This window comes from Parambassis ranga, chromosome 8 (assembly GCF_900634625.1).
Source record: "Parambassis ranga chromosome 8, fParRan2.1, whole genome shotgun sequence".
NCBI lineage: Eukaryota > Metazoa > Chordata > Actinopteri > Ambassidae > Parambassis > Parambassis ranga.
The window spans coordinates 14572914-14590570 of NC_041029.1; the positions used below are offsets into that span (position 1 = coordinate 14572914).

Consider the following 17657-nt stretch of genomic DNA (forward strand, 5'->3'; position numbering starts at 1 on the left):
TCAATCTGCATTTTCTAGGGTCTGAGTTCACTGTGTAATGGATGCAAGAGTATTGTAACTTACTATGTACTAAACATTTATGAAAAAATACAATGTAAATAAGATTATATTAAAAGAAATTAAATTGAAATTACATTACCGGTGTCACGTCTGTTATTGTCAATGGCAAATGTTGATTTTAAAAGTGTCTTAATAAAAGCTGCATTGTTTACTCATATTTTGGAGGCATAAAGCAGCCCACAGAGGTACAGTTAACAAACAGAAAATCAGACTTGCAATTTTTTAAATGTTTTTAATGACATCAACTGAATATAATGAAATCTCCAAATCATTTTTTTACTTTGAAAAAATGTTGGTGTTACCTAGTCTGTTGTTGTTCTAGGCTTGTTGACAATTGAAATATTTAATTTGCTTTTTTTTAGTAAAGCATTCGACTTTTGTCTGCAAAAAAAATCAAATTCTATGTTGACGTTTTAGAGAAAAAAATTGTTTTTCAATTTAAATATATGCTGTTTTGTTTTTGTACTGTTTTAAAGCAGATATTACCGTTTAAACGTAACTTTCTTTGAATTCCGAAGATGTCTTCCGGACTATATTTCCCACAAGCCCCTGCGTCTACGTCCCGAAAGGCACGCATGACGTCGTCTTGCTGTTCTTGTTTTGGCAGATTGTTTCGATATTCACGGATTGTCAGTCTAACAAGGAGCCGTATTATCCTGGTTGTCGCAGACGGAGCTGCGGTACTGTACATTTCTACACGTGTATTTACACACTATCATCTCACACTGTGCGTGTTAGCTTCGAACCGATGTTATATAGGCATAAATCTTGACAGAAGTCTGCTAACTACTGGCTAGCTAGCCTCGCTGAGCTAATTGACGTTAGCTAAACTGGGAGCAGTTGTTTGTTCTGTGTGAGAGCGGAAATGAGCGACTGTTGCCCTGACACGTTTGTTTTTAACCACACATCTTAAACTTAAATGCGTTTTTTTAGTGTTAAACCTGTTGTCAGGCTGAGGGGTGCAGTGGAACTTTACGTAGCTGGCTTAGCAACACTTCCACGTCCTCTCGCACTGTTAGCTTGTTTTGTTTTTACTGTATTTACATTGATTTGTTTCACGTTTGACCTGCGCTAGCATGTATTTAATAACAAAAGGGATGCAGGCAAATGCTATAGTTTGTCAACATATTTAATAGAATAGCTAAATATCACTGCTACTTGGTAAATGACCTTAATGCTGCTTCGTATTTATGCTTCCTTTTTGGTAACTTCTCGTGTGCTAACATGCTAATTCATAGTTGATCTGATTAGTCGCTTATATCTTCATGAGTTAGGTGTTATCGTATCGACAGGCCCTTCTTTTCTGTAGCTGTCATGATTTATCATAAAATGAAACTATTTGTTGGAGTCTAGGGGAATACCAGCTCTAACCCTGCTGTGTGTGTGTGAAGATGGTACAGATTGGGCGCTGATTGTGTGTGTGTGGGCTGGTCGAGGGAGAAGGTGAAGTGTAGTGTCACAATGGAAGATGGAGGCAGCGATGACGACGTCATTCACCTGGCCAGCTTCAACGTCCATCGCAGCCAAGGTGATACACACACACACAGTGTCAGTTAGAGGAGCTATCACTGTCCATGATCACGTGTGTTTAGTCAGGAATAAAGTGGGAGGAAAAAAAAGAAACATTGCAAAAATAAATCCAAACTTAAAAAATGAAATAATAAAATGTGATTTAAAAAAGGTCATATTTAAAAAAACTGTGTTTATATAAACTGAACTTTCAGTTGTCTTTGAATGCACCTGTGACTTCATTTCATCAGAACTACTTTTTTTCTACCCAGTAAGATCAATTCACTGATATTTGCTATCCTTTATTGTTTTATTTCTGTGTACTAACTGAGGCACCTCTGCAGGTTCGCGTCGCCGTCGGAGGGAGCTCATCACCATTTCTGACGATTCGGATGAGGAGCCTGTAACTGTGGTGCCCGGCAAGCCCGTTGTAATCCCCAATGATGCAGATGATGACGACGTCAGCATACTGGAGGTATTGTGCATGTTATCATCACTGTGAGGCTTGTTATTTACACCTCTGATTTTTGAGCAGGTTCTGGTTGTTTTCCTGTTACATGATCAGTCTGTGTGGGCTTGTTGTTTGGTGCAGTATAAAGCCCTGCTCCTCTATGGAAACAGCACGATCATTACTACAAGTACAGAGAACAAAAAACATGTCTTTTCAAGTACAGTACCACACAACCTTTTATACAAACTCGACAGAGTTTTTGTCGACTCAAACATGGCTTCTAGGTTGTGCTGAGAACTGTTGTTCGAGCAGTTGAGATGTGTAGAATAAAGTGGTTCTGGTAAAAAATTTACATTTTAAAATCACAGGCAGATTTCTAAAGGCCTTTTTTATTAGTAATACGAGCTGAAAATATGAAAGAGAGTTTCGATATATGATGTTTTTTTTTCTTTCTTGCAGCCTTTAACTCCTGCACGCAGACACGTGATCCGCCCGGCCTCAAAGTGGAGTGGAGCATCGCATAACGAGTTTCAAGTCGTAGGTCAAAGTAGCGCAGCGCCTGGCTTCCCTACGGGAGACCCTGGCTCCGCCCCCTCTACCTCCAGAGATGCCAAGGCCATTGCCAAGAGCAACCATCGAGCCACACAAGCACAGACGTCGGTGCTGCCGAGCACATCTGGAGTCACACATTCAAACTCACAGCAGCAGAAAGGTACATCAGCACAGACGCGTGTGGAGCTTCATGCAGTTTCTTCAAGCCACACTCCATCTACCTCCACACATGCCAACAGTGTATCATCAAGAACTCCTGTACATCTGCAGCCTCAACCCGGCACGTCCGGTCTTTCACAGCAGGCGGCTGGCTCTTCAGCACAGGCGAGTACGTCTACTGCTGCCACATGTGCAGCTGCAAAGACTAGTTCTTCAACAAAGACTCAAGAGCAGGCGAGTACAAGCAGTCTTACACAGGACAATCCTCAGGCAAGTACTTCATCTGCTCAGCCTCAGCCCGGTACATCCACGCAGATCCACCCCAACAGACCCACGCAGCCACGCATCATCCAGGTGAAGCAAATCGTTTTTACGCAGCAGCCGAGCATCCGGGCTTCTGCTCTAATAACACATCCCCAGCCGCAGCCCCGGCCCCCGAACCAGCCGCAGCCGGCCACACTCTTTCGCATGCAGGGGAATCTCATTCAGATTGAGCCTCAGCCCTTCGCACAGGCCCCCGCTCAGTCCGCAGCCCCTCAGGTTTTACCCATCATCCCCTCTGCAGTTCTCATAGCTGCAGCCCCAGAAAGACTAGGTCCTCCAGAGGCAGGTCACCGCATTATTCTAGGGAGCCAGGCGCCTGGGGACGCCGTCCCTAATCCCCCATCTCAGGCTGGTGCCTCCACATGGATCCCACCAGCCAACAACTTCAGGGTGCCTAATGTGGACTTTAACCCTCCTGCACCTCCGGCTCCTGCTGCTCCAGTCCCCCACAACAGAGGAGAGGCTGGTCTTATCCTGGCACCAAACCCAGTGAGGGCTAATCCAGCCCCCGGTCTAGTCGCGGTCCCTCCTGTACCAGAGGACATTCCCAGAATAGAGGACGCACGACCCGGACCTTCTGCACCACAACAGGGAGCAGAGCAGCGGCCTCTCGTTAGAGCTCTTATTGCTGGTGTGGTGAGTATCACACAACCTGGAACAGTCTGTTATATTGCCTCCTCAGCCTTTCCTCAACTCTGTGTGTGTGTGTGTGTGTGTGTGTGTGTGTGTGTGTCGTCTACAGCTGGACCTCCTCCCAGATGTCCAGGAAGCCTATGTAGCAGAACTGATCCAAAAGAATAATGTGAAAGACTTGAATGTGTAAGAAGATTTTATCGCCAGAACTTCATGTAAAATAAATGTTGTGACCTGTGTGCTGTGTATTTTTCTCTGTGGTAATATTTGATGCATGTTTGCCTCATGTTTTTACCGCAGTATGTTTGTTTACACGCAGCTCTGATCTCTTTCTGTTTCCAGTATCTGTAACCTGCTGTTGGAGAATCCAGACTACCCGAGGAGGGAGGCAGCAGCGGCCACGGCAGCTCCCAGCAGCATCCTACTGGAGCCCGGAGACACCCAGACGGAGGTGTGTTTGTGTGTGTGTGCCTGGGCCTTTGGCTGCATATCCTCCCCTGTCTGAATTGCATACAGACCTACAGTGGCTTTTAGACATTCTAGATGGTTCTGTGTGATGATAATGAATCAAATAACCAAAGTAGATTAATAATGATGGAGCAAAGTTGTGTGAAAGTTTATTAAAAGAACATGAAGCGAACCAGGAAATGCTCAGACTGAGAGAAAAGAATAACTGTCCATGTATTAAAACATGATAAAAACATCTAATAATAGCATCATCTGTAATCTCAGTCAGCATGATTAACAGCTATATAAAGCAGTTAATACAAATACATAATAGGGTTCCTCATTACATAAGAACATTAGTTAAGCTGAGCAGACAGTCATTGTTTTTGTGATGAACTATTTTCGGTGTCATCGGATCATGGCGGCACTGACAGTGTTAGTTGAAGCTGGGATGAAATTGAAAGCAGAGAGGATCCGATGAGAGAACAAAGACATTATGTAAGTGTGTTCACACGGGTTCTGTGTTGTTGTGGTGGAAGGCCCACAGTAAGAAGTTCTGCTTCAGGCCGGGTTCACCATGAGGGTGGTCAGAACAGACCAGAGACGGTTTGAGATTCGATCTGTAGCACGAATGGCTGCTTTGTTTTAGCAGTGGGATTGTGATGGTGTCAGCTGATGTCCTCTGTGTAAGCAGCTTCACCTCATTCACTTTGCTCCTCAATTTTCTGACTGTGATATACAGAAGTGTGAAAAAAGAGGAAGACTATGTTTGATAAAAGTCTTTGAGAATCAGACATTGTTTTATTGTGACAGCTCTGGACCTGTCTGTGAATCAGATATCTAAGTGTGTTTTTTTTTGGTTTCCCAGGTGACCGAGGACTTGTTTGACTACGCCAAGCTGGGAATCGTGGGATCTGACGTTGTGATGCAGGCCGCCGACATGCTCATGGGAGACTTCAGGATGCTCAGCTGTCAGGACATCAAATGGGCCCTCAACGCCATGAAGGGACACTATGCAATCACACGCAAGGTAACGCCAGGTGTCGGCCGCTGCAGCTTCAGAATGCAGTTTGATTTTTTTTTTTTCACACTCGCTGTCCTTGTCGCAGGCCTTATGTGAAGCTCTGAAGAAGTGGCAGGAATCAGGTGACCCATCAGGAAAGAGGCGTCGCAGTCGGACGTCCTCAGAGCGATGTTATATCGACTTCAATTTCGAGCACGGTGAGGAAACTTTTTAATAAATTCCTGATGACACTGCAGCCGTCGGTCTTCTTACACAGTCTCTCATTCTCTCTCTTTGTTGTGTGCACCAGGTACGGTGAAGTTCGTCAGAAGGATGTACTTTCTGGAGAGCGACCGTCGTTACTGTCGGACTTACAGCAATCTGGAACCTTTGGTGCAGAAGGAGCTGACATTTTATCAGCAGAAGGCCAAGGAGTGGGCAGAGGTACACACACACACACACACACACACCACACACACACTTTCTAAAACACTGGTCCACCCGTGCTTTTCCTTTTTTGGATGAATCAAAATGTCGACCTCCTTTCTGTCTCCCCAGCATGAAGACTTCCTTCTGGCTCTGCAGGTCAATGAAGATGAATATAAAAAAGTAAGAATCACAACTTTTATCAGCCACACTTATCTGAACCTCTGCTGTGATACACATGTGCTGAAACAGCTGGTTGTTTGTGCATCATGTGACCAGACTGTAGTTACTGAGACAAAACACACACACACACCCACTAAACACTGCTGATTCTGTCATCAACAAAATATCTTTAGCTTGTAGCTTTATCCTCCCTGTCCTCTGTAAAGGATGCAAAATATACATCTGTGTGTAATTATTTGTCCAGGACGGTCAGCTGATTGAGTGCGGCTGCTGCTACGGAGAGTTTGCGTTTGAGAAGATGACGCAGTGTTCGGACGGCCACCTGTTCTGCAAAGAGTGCCTGGTCAAATACGCTCAGGAGGCAGTGTTTGGCTCCGGGAAGGTACGGAAGGAGTTAACCGCTCAGGTCGCCTGGCAGCAAACAAAACATTTTCCCCTGACTGTGGGAAAGATGCAAGTTAATTATCTCAGCTGCAGCAAAGTGTAGAAATGTGTAGTTTTTCTGTGAGACTGATCAGCTGAGAGGTGTGAACACACACCTTTTGTAATCCCCCGTGTGTGTGTGTGTGTGTTGATGTTGCAGTCGGAGCTCAGCTGCATGGAGGCAGGCTGCTCGTGCTCATATCCCGTGTGTGAGCTGGAGAAGGTCCTTCCAGAGAATGTACTGTGTAAATACTACGAGAGGCAGGCGGAGGAGGCCGTCGCCGCCACCTGCGCCGACGAACTCGTGAGGTGGGTGTTTGTTTTCAAGGGTTTCATACAAAGAACCCTTGAAAACTGGAAACGCGTTAGCCTCGTCACACTTCCCTCATCCTGAAGTCAGTGGGTGTTTATGCTTGAAATAAGATCTGTGGTGACGCTCGCACAACCTTTAACTTTTATTCTACAACACAATATGCTGCTTTTTGTGGGTCTTAAAGTCTGTTGCAGCTACTGTGCACTCAGACTATAACCACTGAAACTGATCACATTAGAAGGGAAATGGCTAACATCACCCACAGGTTTCTGAGGAGCTGTTTTCAGTCTCTGTGGGAGGCTCTAACCGTTGCCATGTTGGCAGCATCACAGTCTGTCTGAACTCCTAATGCAGGCAGTCAGGCTGTAAACATGTTTTATTTCTGCTGTAAAGTTGAACATTTTAACGTGAGGGTCTATGGGGTTGTCGCTTGCTCATCTATTTTTAGGCTCCAAACACAACATAGTCAAAAAGTGTAGGTTGTAGTCTGCGTATTGCTGCGTACTTAGAGTTGTAGTCACTGAATGGTGCTCCCCGCTCCCCGTCACTGACTAACCCTCCTACCTCTCGTTCACAGGTGTCCGTTTTGCAACTTCCCAGCCTTGTTGGACAAAAACATGTCTCTGTTCAGCTGTCCCAACCCTCGCTGCCGCAAGGTCAGTCCTGCCCTGCCCCGCTCTCAGAGCTGTTTACACAGTGTGTGCCTCCCCTGCTGTAATCACAGGTGACCTAATCTTCCCGTACAAAAAGATCAGATCTTCATTTGAATTCTGGAGCAGACATGAATAATTCAGTCACAGGAAAAAACCGTGAGGCCCACGGGCTGCGTCCACTTCAGCATAAATCATCTCCACTTGAACACAAAGCCGATCAACATCAGAGAGGAAAGATTGATGAGCAGGTTTTGGAGATGATCCATGCGGCGAGGTCACCACCTCTGCCTCCCCTTGTGCTTATCAGTGGATCCTCCTCAGTCTAAGGCATGCAGGGGGGGAGGCAGCACACTTTGTCTGCAACCACTCAGAGTCCAGTCAGAAATCACACACACACCTACAGTCTCACCACATAAACACAACCCTCCTCCATGCAAACACACTATCTGTAAATTCCCCAAAAGGGAGGAGAGAGATGAGGCTGTACAAACCTCAACATCACACTTGTATTTACCTCTTTGCACTGTTGTGTCGGGTTAAATCCTACTTCAACTGTCAACCCACAGGGACTGAGTGTAAAAACAGTCACACACATTATAGATATGGCTGCAGTTTTACAGTGTTTCAGCTGAAGAAAGCCTGTAGATCTGCCAAATACTCTGAATTTTTGTCCCATGACCGCTGGACACATGTGAATGAATCATGGCTTCCTAGTTGCACTGAGGAAGGCAGGTTTTTATATATTCAATAGAATCTTTTTAGAGCAGATTATTTATTTTTGGCCAATTTCTTAACTTCGACCTGTAAAAAAAAAAAAAAAAAAGAAAAAAAAAAAGGAGGCTTGGTTGAAATACTTAAGCTTAGATTCTGTAAAACTGATCGTCTGATTCCTCCTGTTTCTGGCAGACTTTGGATTTCTTTTTAAATTGGGTGTCAAAACTCACCAACATCAGTTTCTGCTAAGTGCCTGGGAGCTAAAGCTGCACTTTATTAAACTGGAGTCAAAATGTCTGCCTCTATCTACCCTCTGCGAGGTTCAGTTGTTTGTTGGGAGGTAAAATTGAGCTGCAGTTCATTCCATCAACCTGTAGGTGGAGGCAGAGATCCACAGCGTAGCATTATTGCACAGCTGCACCCCATTACACGCTGCTAACACACCCAAAGACGCACAAAGTTGCTCCAGTGTCTTTAGGTCTGAGTGTTTTTACGAATGTGTGCAAAGCACAGAACGCTGGAGAAGCCAGTTTAAACGTATAATATATTTATAACCAGTGGTTGTGTTACAAAAAGGTGCTTCTTCTGAAATCAGGATGAAAGATTGACCACAGAGCCCCTCACACACCTGGAGGGGTTTGGTTTTTTTTTACATTCTTTTATTTATTAACTTATATTCATTTTTTGTCCCATCAGCCACGAGCACAACTGAAGACAGTTGTTGTACAGTCGTCTCCGCGGCCCCGCTCAGCCCCTTATGAGCAGGGAGGGGCTTCATTATGTAACTGACACACTTCTGTAAGCCCACCCGCCTCCCTCCTCAGCGCCACCTCATTGGCCGGCCCCTCCGTCCACTCCACTGCCGCTGATTTCCTACTGGTCAGATGCACTTCCTCCTCTGTTTCAAATGTGGTTCAGATCAAGTTTGACCCAGATTCTGCCCACCCCACCACCACCTCCTCCACCTCCTCTCTCTTGGCTCTGTCTGACCTACACACACACCAGTGGATGTTAATGTATTCCACATGTGGTTATTTGCACAGGTTTGTTCCTTTTACCTCATGAAAGCAGAGGAGTGCTAGATGTAGGCCGCCTGTGTGTGTGTGTGTGTGTGTGTGTCATATACATTTCATAGCACGTGCACGCTTGCATGTAAGCCTTCCCGGTCAGAATCCTGCACCGCCTTATAAGGTTTGCTGCAGCCTAAAGGTGGAAACAGATCCAGGAGACATGAATGAAGTGCACTGAATGGAACTGGAAGGCATGTTGGGGCAGGGTGGAGATGTTTAGGTGCAGCCAGTGCGCGTGATGTAACGTCTCTAATCGACCTTTAGCACAACGGGAGACGGGCCGACACACCCAAGGGAAGAGGTTTGACTCAGCAGCGGTATTTTTAGCAGCACTATAAGAGCTCAGGTGTGTTTCCCGTAGCTTGTCAAACAGGTCTCAGACCTTCACGCCGTCGCCAGCTCTTCTCTTGCTCTTCTTCTTCTGTTGGCGTCGGTGTCACCACTAGGGGGCGATCTTTCACTGCTCAGTCCCTCTGTGTCTTTGTGTGATGTGTCCTTTCTCCACAGACATGCTGAAATCACACATCAGACTGAGAATTTGCTTTTATATGTTGCCTCCTGAGTGTCTCCTGCATCTTTCTGCATGGACACTCCCTTGAAAAAAAACACACAAATTGCACCTTAACAGTTTCAGTACTGTCATCTGAGGGGGAAAAAAGAGGATCTTCTCCTGCTTTTAAACCAAACTACATCCAAATTCTGCCTTTAAAATGGCATCAAAATCTTTGACTCAGCCCAGTTCCCAACCTTCTGCCTGACCTTCGACACACACACACACACAACCGTCACTGTGAATATTGTGGGAGCAGTTTTAAGCACACACACAGAGAATGAAGGAGGTCACAGAGGCCGATATGGATCATCATCCTGTGCTGCATCAGCTGTCACACACACATGCCGCCCTGCTCAATATTACATGAGCGATTCAAATATTCATGGTGACACCACTCAGCTAAAGGTTAGTGAAGGAGGCTGCCTCAGCTTTCGCTGGAAAGTGTCAGAGTCTAAGAAAGGCTGGAGGATGGAGTGGAGTTGCTGTTTCTAGGCAACCGAGCAGCCTTACTGCAGTCACAGACAGATTTTGCAGGGAGAGCCACACCTAAGCTGTGTGTGTGTCTGCAAGTCCGAGCCGCTGCAGTGGCGGCACCAGCAGCATGTAGAGCAGACACCGAGGAGGAATATCACTGCAGCGCTCCTCTTAGTCAGCATAAAGTGGAAGTGTGCAATAAAACCGTTCTCTGCATGTTTTTTTTTCTGTCCCTTTCTTCAGGAGAGCTGCAGAAAGTGCCATGTCCAGTGGAAGCAGCATGTGGGGAAGACCTGCGAGCAGGTCCTGGAGAGGGATGAGATCCGCATGAGGGTGCTCTTGTAAGTGGGTCATAGAAATTATACACATTTTATGGAAATATCTGAAACGAATGTGATCCTTCTTATGTGCCAGGAAGCCTTAACACAACCTGCAGCTTTCCCTCCTCTACCAGTTTTTACCAAAAGACAGCCACAGAATCATTAAAAGGCCGGTTCAAAGCAGGGCTTGAATGAGCTGATAAGGAAGCCAAGAAATGAATGATTGTGGGCAGTTTAGGTGGAAAAAACGTTCAAATTATTGCCAATAAATCCCCCTCTGATGGCCACCAGACAGCAATGATTCTACCTCAGAGAACACACTGGCTCTGGCCGTGTACAGATGTGTGATTTTTCACATAAATTTGGAACCAAACTAATGTGTTAATGCTCTGGAATGACACAAGAACACACTTAAATGAAATGATGGAGGCAGCGGCGATGTGTTCTGTCAGGTAAAATGTCTGTTTTTGCCAGAAGCGAAGAGAGCTGTGAAAAGGAGGAAGTAACAGCAGGCTGTCTGTTTCAGGTGGTTAACGTTCATCACTTGGTATTCTTGTTGGCAATGACTCTGGACGTAGGAGCAAAATTAAGAAAGTAGGAGCAAATTTCATTGCTCTCAGCAGAGAGCATGCTGGGTAAAACAGCTCCGCTTCCCGTACAGTAAGGCCACAGGAAGCGGAGAGGCCAGCTGCTTCCTGTGGCCCAGCAGGCCCAGCAGCAGAACTTCCTGTTTTGAGTGGCCCAGCAGATCGTCTTACTTCCTGGTGCTAAAAGAGGCAGGAAGTGGCCTGGTAGAGCGATCAGTGATGATGAGGGTCTGATGATTATAACAGGAGGACACTGAAGGGATGACTGTGGTCTGAAGTCCAGAAATAAAGACTCATTTGAAGTGTAGTAGGATGAGAATTGTCTGTTTAATAACAGAAAGGTTGTGTTTGTGCTGCAGCGAGGAGAGGATGACGGCGGCTCGGGTGAGGAAGTGCGTGAAGTGCGGGACGAGCCTGGTCAAATCGGAGGGCTGCAACCGGATGCCGTGCCGCTGCGGCAGCTTCATGTGCTACCTCTGCCGAGAGCCCATCACCGGCTACAACCACTTCTGCCAGCACGCCCGCTCCCCCGGCGCTCCCTGCCGCCACTGTCGCAAGTGCTCCCTCTGGACTGACCCCACGGTACGCTCCACACCCACAGCTACACTCCTGCACTTTAACCCCTGACCGTCCCGAGTCCACGCCTTCCCTCAGTGACCTGGCTGCAGATTCACTGGCAGCCTAAAGCAGCAATTAGTTCCCAAGCAGTTAATGAGCTGGAGGAGCTCCAGCAGCTCTGCAGAAGCAGCAGAGCTGGCAAACAGGGAGCGGAGAGGGCAGTGCCAAAGGAGGGATAAAGACAGAGAGGCTGCCTCCTTATCTGTGTTCAGAGGCTTTTCTTTGGCAGGAGGTGAAGGTGTCAGAAGTTAAAGGATGAAGATCCAGACTGAGACACAACAAAACTGCAAATTAACCTTCATGGCCATGACAAACATGAGTCTCTTAAACTCAGATAGGAGACACTGCCCACACAAGAGGTTAAAACGTCACACAGACCCCCAATCCGATTTTTCAGCTAGCGACAGTATGTTGCTAACACATTGCTAGCATTAGCATTAGGTGCACACACACATGGTCATTCTGTTATGAGCTCTGTCTTGTATTCTAGCTGTAGCTCCCTTTAACACGTTTGAACAACAATAGCCAAGATGGCGACCGCTGATGGTGAGGAGTGTGGTTAGAACGACTCTGACAGACTCCTGGGAGCTGGACCTGGGCTGTCTGAGTGTTTCTGCAGATTTCTGATGTGTTTGGGAGTCTAGATAAACAATGACTTATTAGCTGTTGATCAATGACTGACTCGATGTGTCGAGGCTGTGACTTCACTTCCTTTATATTAAAACATGTCTCTGCAGCAAGATGACGAGCGGCTCATCCAGGAGATCCAGAAGGAGGGAGAAGCCGAGCTGAATAAGAAGAGTGCAGGTGAGCAGCTGTTATTTATCGGCCTTGACTGATCCTTGGCAGGAAATCGAAGGACTGCAGCACCTCTTCCTCTCTGCTGCCTCATCTTCGTCTTTTTGAACCTTTATTTATTCATGTTGGGAGCAGCTGTCAGAATCAGTTTCTCTTTCTTCTCTCAGATATTTCAGGGAAGAGGGTCGGCCCGCCGCCGGAGCCCATCACAGACGCTAAACGGCCACGTGTCGGTCCGCCTCCAGAAAACGCCCCTAACCCCAATCCACCACCAGCCCCAGCCCCAGCACCACCCCCACCTCACCCCCAGGCGGTACAAGCTCCACTCTTCGTCCCCCCGCGCGCCCGCTACCCTCCGGCTCTGGCCCAGTACCACCCCATAGTAATACCGCGGCTACGCCCGGCGCCCTACGTGCCGCCGCTGCAGCCTCTGCCCCCTCTGAACAATAACAACAACAACAACAACAACCACCACCATCACCACCACCACCACCACCACCCCCCCAACCCTCAGGTCAACCCTCACCACCACAACATGGACGTGATGGACCTGCCCATGCACTACGGACCCCCGCACCGCTACTACAGACGCTTGTAACGCTCTCTCTGTGAGGAGCGTGCGAACGCCCGCTCGCCGCCTGTTCTGTCATTTTGTTTTCCAAGCTCAGCTGAAGTTATCGCGCATTTGTAGAAAACCACATAGGACACTTTGCCTTCTCCTGCTGAACCAGGTGGAGCCCACGTCCCGTTTCTTTTGTCGTTAAACGTGGGGGGGGTTGGACTGATGGACAGTTGAGAATCTCAAGATGATTTCTAGTTTATACAGATATTTTTTATGACAATTCAAAACAAAAAGTTAGCATTCCCTTCTGTATCTTTTGTGTAACATGTGTGAAGCCACACAGTTTTCTAATAAAGGTTTCTGTTCACACTGCCTCCACAGTCGCTTCATGCAAACACCACCACCTCCTCCTCCTGCACCAAAAGGGGCTGACTCATGATAACTGAGCCCCCCAAGGCTACGCACCAATCACATGACAGGGAGGGGGGGTCTTTCCACCAATCATGTTGCAGCGACAGCTGGGCTTTGTGATGTTACTGAGAGAGGGGACTTCTTTGTTCAGCCAAGTATGCTACGAGTGTGACAAATCACTTTACTACACACACACACACACAGTCACACACACTCATGCAAACCTCCGCTGTAGCCTGGGGGTCCTAATGGTTTTAGTCATGGATCGTACGAGCCAGACGATATTGTTTTGTGTTTTGTGAGCCAGAATTAGACTTAAATCAGATTCAGCATCTTCTATCACCAGCCGAGCCGTCATTACATCTGTGTTTAAAATAGATATGAGGCCAGCAGGAGCTGCACTGTGTAAGAACATGAAAGAGATGCAGCAGCTGATTTATCTTTGTTTCTATTTATTTTATTGTAAAAAAACATGTTATAACTTAAAAGATACATCCAAGATTAACACTTGGAAAACCATGCTAGCAGCCCTTTGAGATGGCTCATGTTGACATACACCATGTTCTCCAAAAACTAGAAAAGTACAAGACTACAATAAAACTTAAGAGATTTCTGACATTTTAGTCAAAACCATAAATATGGACGTTGTTAAAGAAAAGTCCCATCTGTAAACACTGACCCAGGCCTCCTCCAGGATATCATAAAATGGGCAGGATTTGGATAAAGCAGCATCTAGCATGAAGCTACTAATCTGCCCCACTTTCCAGTCCACTAGGAGGCAGTATGGAGCTAATGACAACAGTTAACAGAGGAATTATAAGCTACCGGCCTAGCAAAGGCTAATAAAATGGGCTATATGCTACACGTTCTGGCTAACCTGGGGTAAGCTAACGTGAAACTACAACAAAACCTGGAACATCTGATACGTTGAAACTCCAAAAAAAAAGAGTTAAAGAAGTGTTCTGAGGTAGGCCGGGTGGAGCTAATAAGTTAGCTATGGTCAGCTACATGCTATTGGTTAGCTGAATAACAGAGTTGCCTTGTTGCTTGTAGTGAAGCTACGGTACCTAAAGCTAACATAACCCAGACAAAGTAAAAGCAGGTGTTCGGCAGGCCAAATGAAGCCTGGTTTCTGAAACATGCCCACCTAGTTCAAAGCTAACAAGCTAGCCAAGGTATGGAAGCGAGGCTGTATGCTAATCTGCTAGGGGTAGTTTACAGACAGGACTCCAGTAGTTGTGGAGACAGTTAAACGATTAGCATGCTAACACTGATGCGGGTAACAGATAATTACACCTACAGTGGACTGTGTTAACCCCGTGATTGCTGGTCACTGTCCATGCTGCGGCAGTTCACCCCAGTCTGTCTGCTGCCGCCATCATGAATCCATGAAAACAATCTTCTTCTCCCCCCAAAATCCTGCTCTGCTCCTTCAAGACGCTGCAGGCAGGCCGGCCTACGGGTCGTGGATTACAGAGGGATAGCATTAAAGAGAATTATCTGCTAATGACTCATTTAATTCATACAACAAAGAAGTGGCTTAACGGACATGATTAGGCTGAATAAAGGAGACGGGATGCAGTGCTGTCAGCCATGATTGAATTTGTAATTGATATTCACGCACAGATTATTCTTCACTCCGTGGACGCTAAATTTTCATGGGCCGCCATCATTAATTCCCATCAGCCCCCTGCTGTACTTTATGTTTGGAAGCCTCCGCTGGCCGCCATCTTGGCAGTACCTGACGCTGTTGTTGTTGTGAAGCCGAGCCTAGTCGCTAGTTAGCTAGTCGCGGCTAACAAGCAAAGCTATATATTACTCTGGCTTGCTAGAAAGTTAACACTATGTTGTGTTGCTCACAGTAAGTCGTTCATTTACTTAGAAATACTTATTTATTTTAATCTCAAAAATAATTCAATAACTTCAATTAAATGAAATAAACTAATTTATAAATAAGAAAACTCCAGCTAGCCAGGCTAAGAGGCAAAGCTACATGCTACTCTGTATTGCTAGCTAGCTAACACTGTAGAAATCCTTTAAAGCTAAACATTTAAATTGTGTTAAGTTAAAACACTAGATTTTGTTGAGTTGTGTTGTTGGTATGAGAAATAATGAATCAGTTGCATCGGTTTCCTCACAGATTACAATGTGTGTTATGTCCTTTATAGTCACAATACCTTGAATTGTTATTGTTTATATAATCAAAACGTGTGCCATGAATATATCAGCCTGTCTTTATCTGCACTGAGATATAAGTGTGTAACTCAGCACCTCCACAAACAAACAGCTGGTCTATTCAGTACATTTTTGTCATCCTGATGTTCTGAATGGGGTTTCAGATGAAACTGATTGAAGCTGTTGTTCCGTCTGCAGGGATGAAAATATGAACCAGACGTGACCTACATATCTGCAGGGACACCTGAGATGGACAAACAGCACCTCTGCTGCAGCTTCCTGTTATTGTGGATTCATGTTCCTGTGAGTGTTTAGACACACACAAACACACGCACACACAAGCAGGCAGGCTGTGTATTCTGTGAATCATGTGTTGATAGAAAATGATGCTGGTCCTTATAGAGATAGAAGCGCAGACAGTGTGTGTGTCTCTGCTGTGTCGTCCTCGGGGACTGCTGGTGTCTGCCAGCATTTGGTCCCCTGATGGTTTTTGCTGCTCCACCTCCGCTGGCTTTGTTTGTGTGTATCTTTAATGAGTGTGTGTATGTATTTAATGAGTGTTTGTCTTTACAGCTGTGCTAATAGCAGCACCTCTGCTGACTGTTTTCATTTTTATATATATTTCTTTGTGTAGTACAAATCTTGAGTCTATCAGACTATCCTAATATGTTATTTTAGCTAGCAAGATGGCTTTGCTCTATAGAAGGCCAGTTTGCACAGATGTTTTCCAGAGGTTAAATCTTACTCATTTTAATCTAGCATCACATGTGGTGCAAGCACATAGCTTGGAGCCTTGCAAGGTGTCTGAGTAACCACAAGACAATCCATCCAGTCAGGTGTTGAGCTCTAAGACTCTATTCAACATTGTGTTAGTTATACATGCTAATATTACATGCTAGCATAATGTGGACAACCTGCTCAACCACCTGAACTACAGCCGCCTCAATACCTACAGCACTGCTGAAACATACACAACATTTGTACGGTGCTGCTGTATCATCGTTGCAGCTGCAGCAGCTACCATTTTAACAGGTTTAAAAATGGTTGGTGGTCCTGCTTCTCCTCTACATAGCTAACATGGCGACTCTTGACAATGAGAAATTTGCATCATTTCATTGTTGTTAGCATGTTAGCATGCAGATTTGGCTGCAGGTGTGCAGGAGATGGCTGCAGATTTTTTTGCTTTGTGGTTTATTTACAGATCTCTGATGGGAAATTGTGTTGTCTTTGTGTATGACGGCTGTGATTTGTCATTGTGAGTCACTGTGCTGCTGGTCGTCCTGCATGGACCCATGTTGCTCCTTTACATCCCCTAAAGAGATTACTGAGTGACCCACTGACCCACTGCCTGAGAGTATGGACATGTGAGCAGTGGAAAAACACGGGTGGATGATTTGGTTAGAGCAGAGAGGCGGTCAGATGAAAGATGGTGGAGACACACACACACACACACACACACTGCTGAATAGATAGTGGAGGAGGAGGTTTGGGGAAAATCAGCAGACTGAAGCCCTGTGCTGTTTCCTCAATGATGAGCTCTTTTCTGATCAAAGGGCCTCCCTCACCTCCTCCTCCGCCCGAGTCCCTCTGAGCTCCATGCAGCCCCACCCCTTTCCTCCTCCTCCTCCTCCCCCACACCACACCAGCCTAACTAGGCCCCAGCATTTTGGATGTAATGAAGGTTTTTTTGACATCCCTCGCCCCAACAATGCCACACACTGGCTCGCCTCTGTGCTTCTTGCAGCTGGTGTTTCCATGGTAACGATGAGGCTAGAGTCGCTCAGAAAAACGGAGAGACGGGGGAGGAGGGGAGGGAGCACAAGGGAGGGGGAGGAGATTAGACTTGGCAGTGTGTGTTTGTTTTGCCATGTTGGGTGTTCCTCTGGGATCTGCAGACCTGACAGGGGGGAAATGGATTAGAGACCCGTCATTACATTACTGGTGTCCATGCATGTGTGTGTGTGTGTGTGAATCTGTGGAGCGGTTTGCCCTTTTCTCTGCAACAGAATAAATGTTTCAACACAAAGGCTCTATTCAGGACGACAGGGGGGGAAGTGTGCAGGGCTGCTGTGGTCAGAAACAGGCGGGCAGCCCAACACGACTGGCTGTGAGTTCAGGTTAGACTCCATCACACTAACAAGATGAACCGGAGCCGTGTTTGGTCTGCTGAAGTGTCAGAAACACACAGTTGAATGTGTAGTGAGAATCATTATATAATTATTGATGTACTCTGTATATC

General features: G+C 46.2%; 1 protein-coding gene across 1 annotated transcript; it reads left to right on the top strand.

Annotated features, from left to right (window-relative positions):
- Positions 1-634: 634 nt before the first annotated feature.
- Positions 635-13199, top strand: rnf216 (ring finger protein 216). Its single transcript, XM_028412058.1, has 17 exons — positions 635-740; positions 1452-1588; positions 1914-2044; positions 2480-3691; positions 3798-3874; positions 4031-4139; positions 5004-5165; positions 5245-5356; positions 5449-5582; positions 5697-5747; positions 5992-6129; positions 6331-6479; positions 7061-7139; positions 10191-10288; positions 11214-11436; positions 12210-12279; positions 12438-13199. The coding sequence occupies exons 2-17, from the start codon at positions 1522-1524 to the stop codon at positions 12866-12868; spliced, it is 3243 nt and encodes a 1080-aa protein (XP_028267859.1). The 5' UTR covers positions 635-740; positions 1452-1521; the 3' UTR covers positions 12869-13199.
- Positions 13200-17657: the final 4458 nt, after the last annotated feature.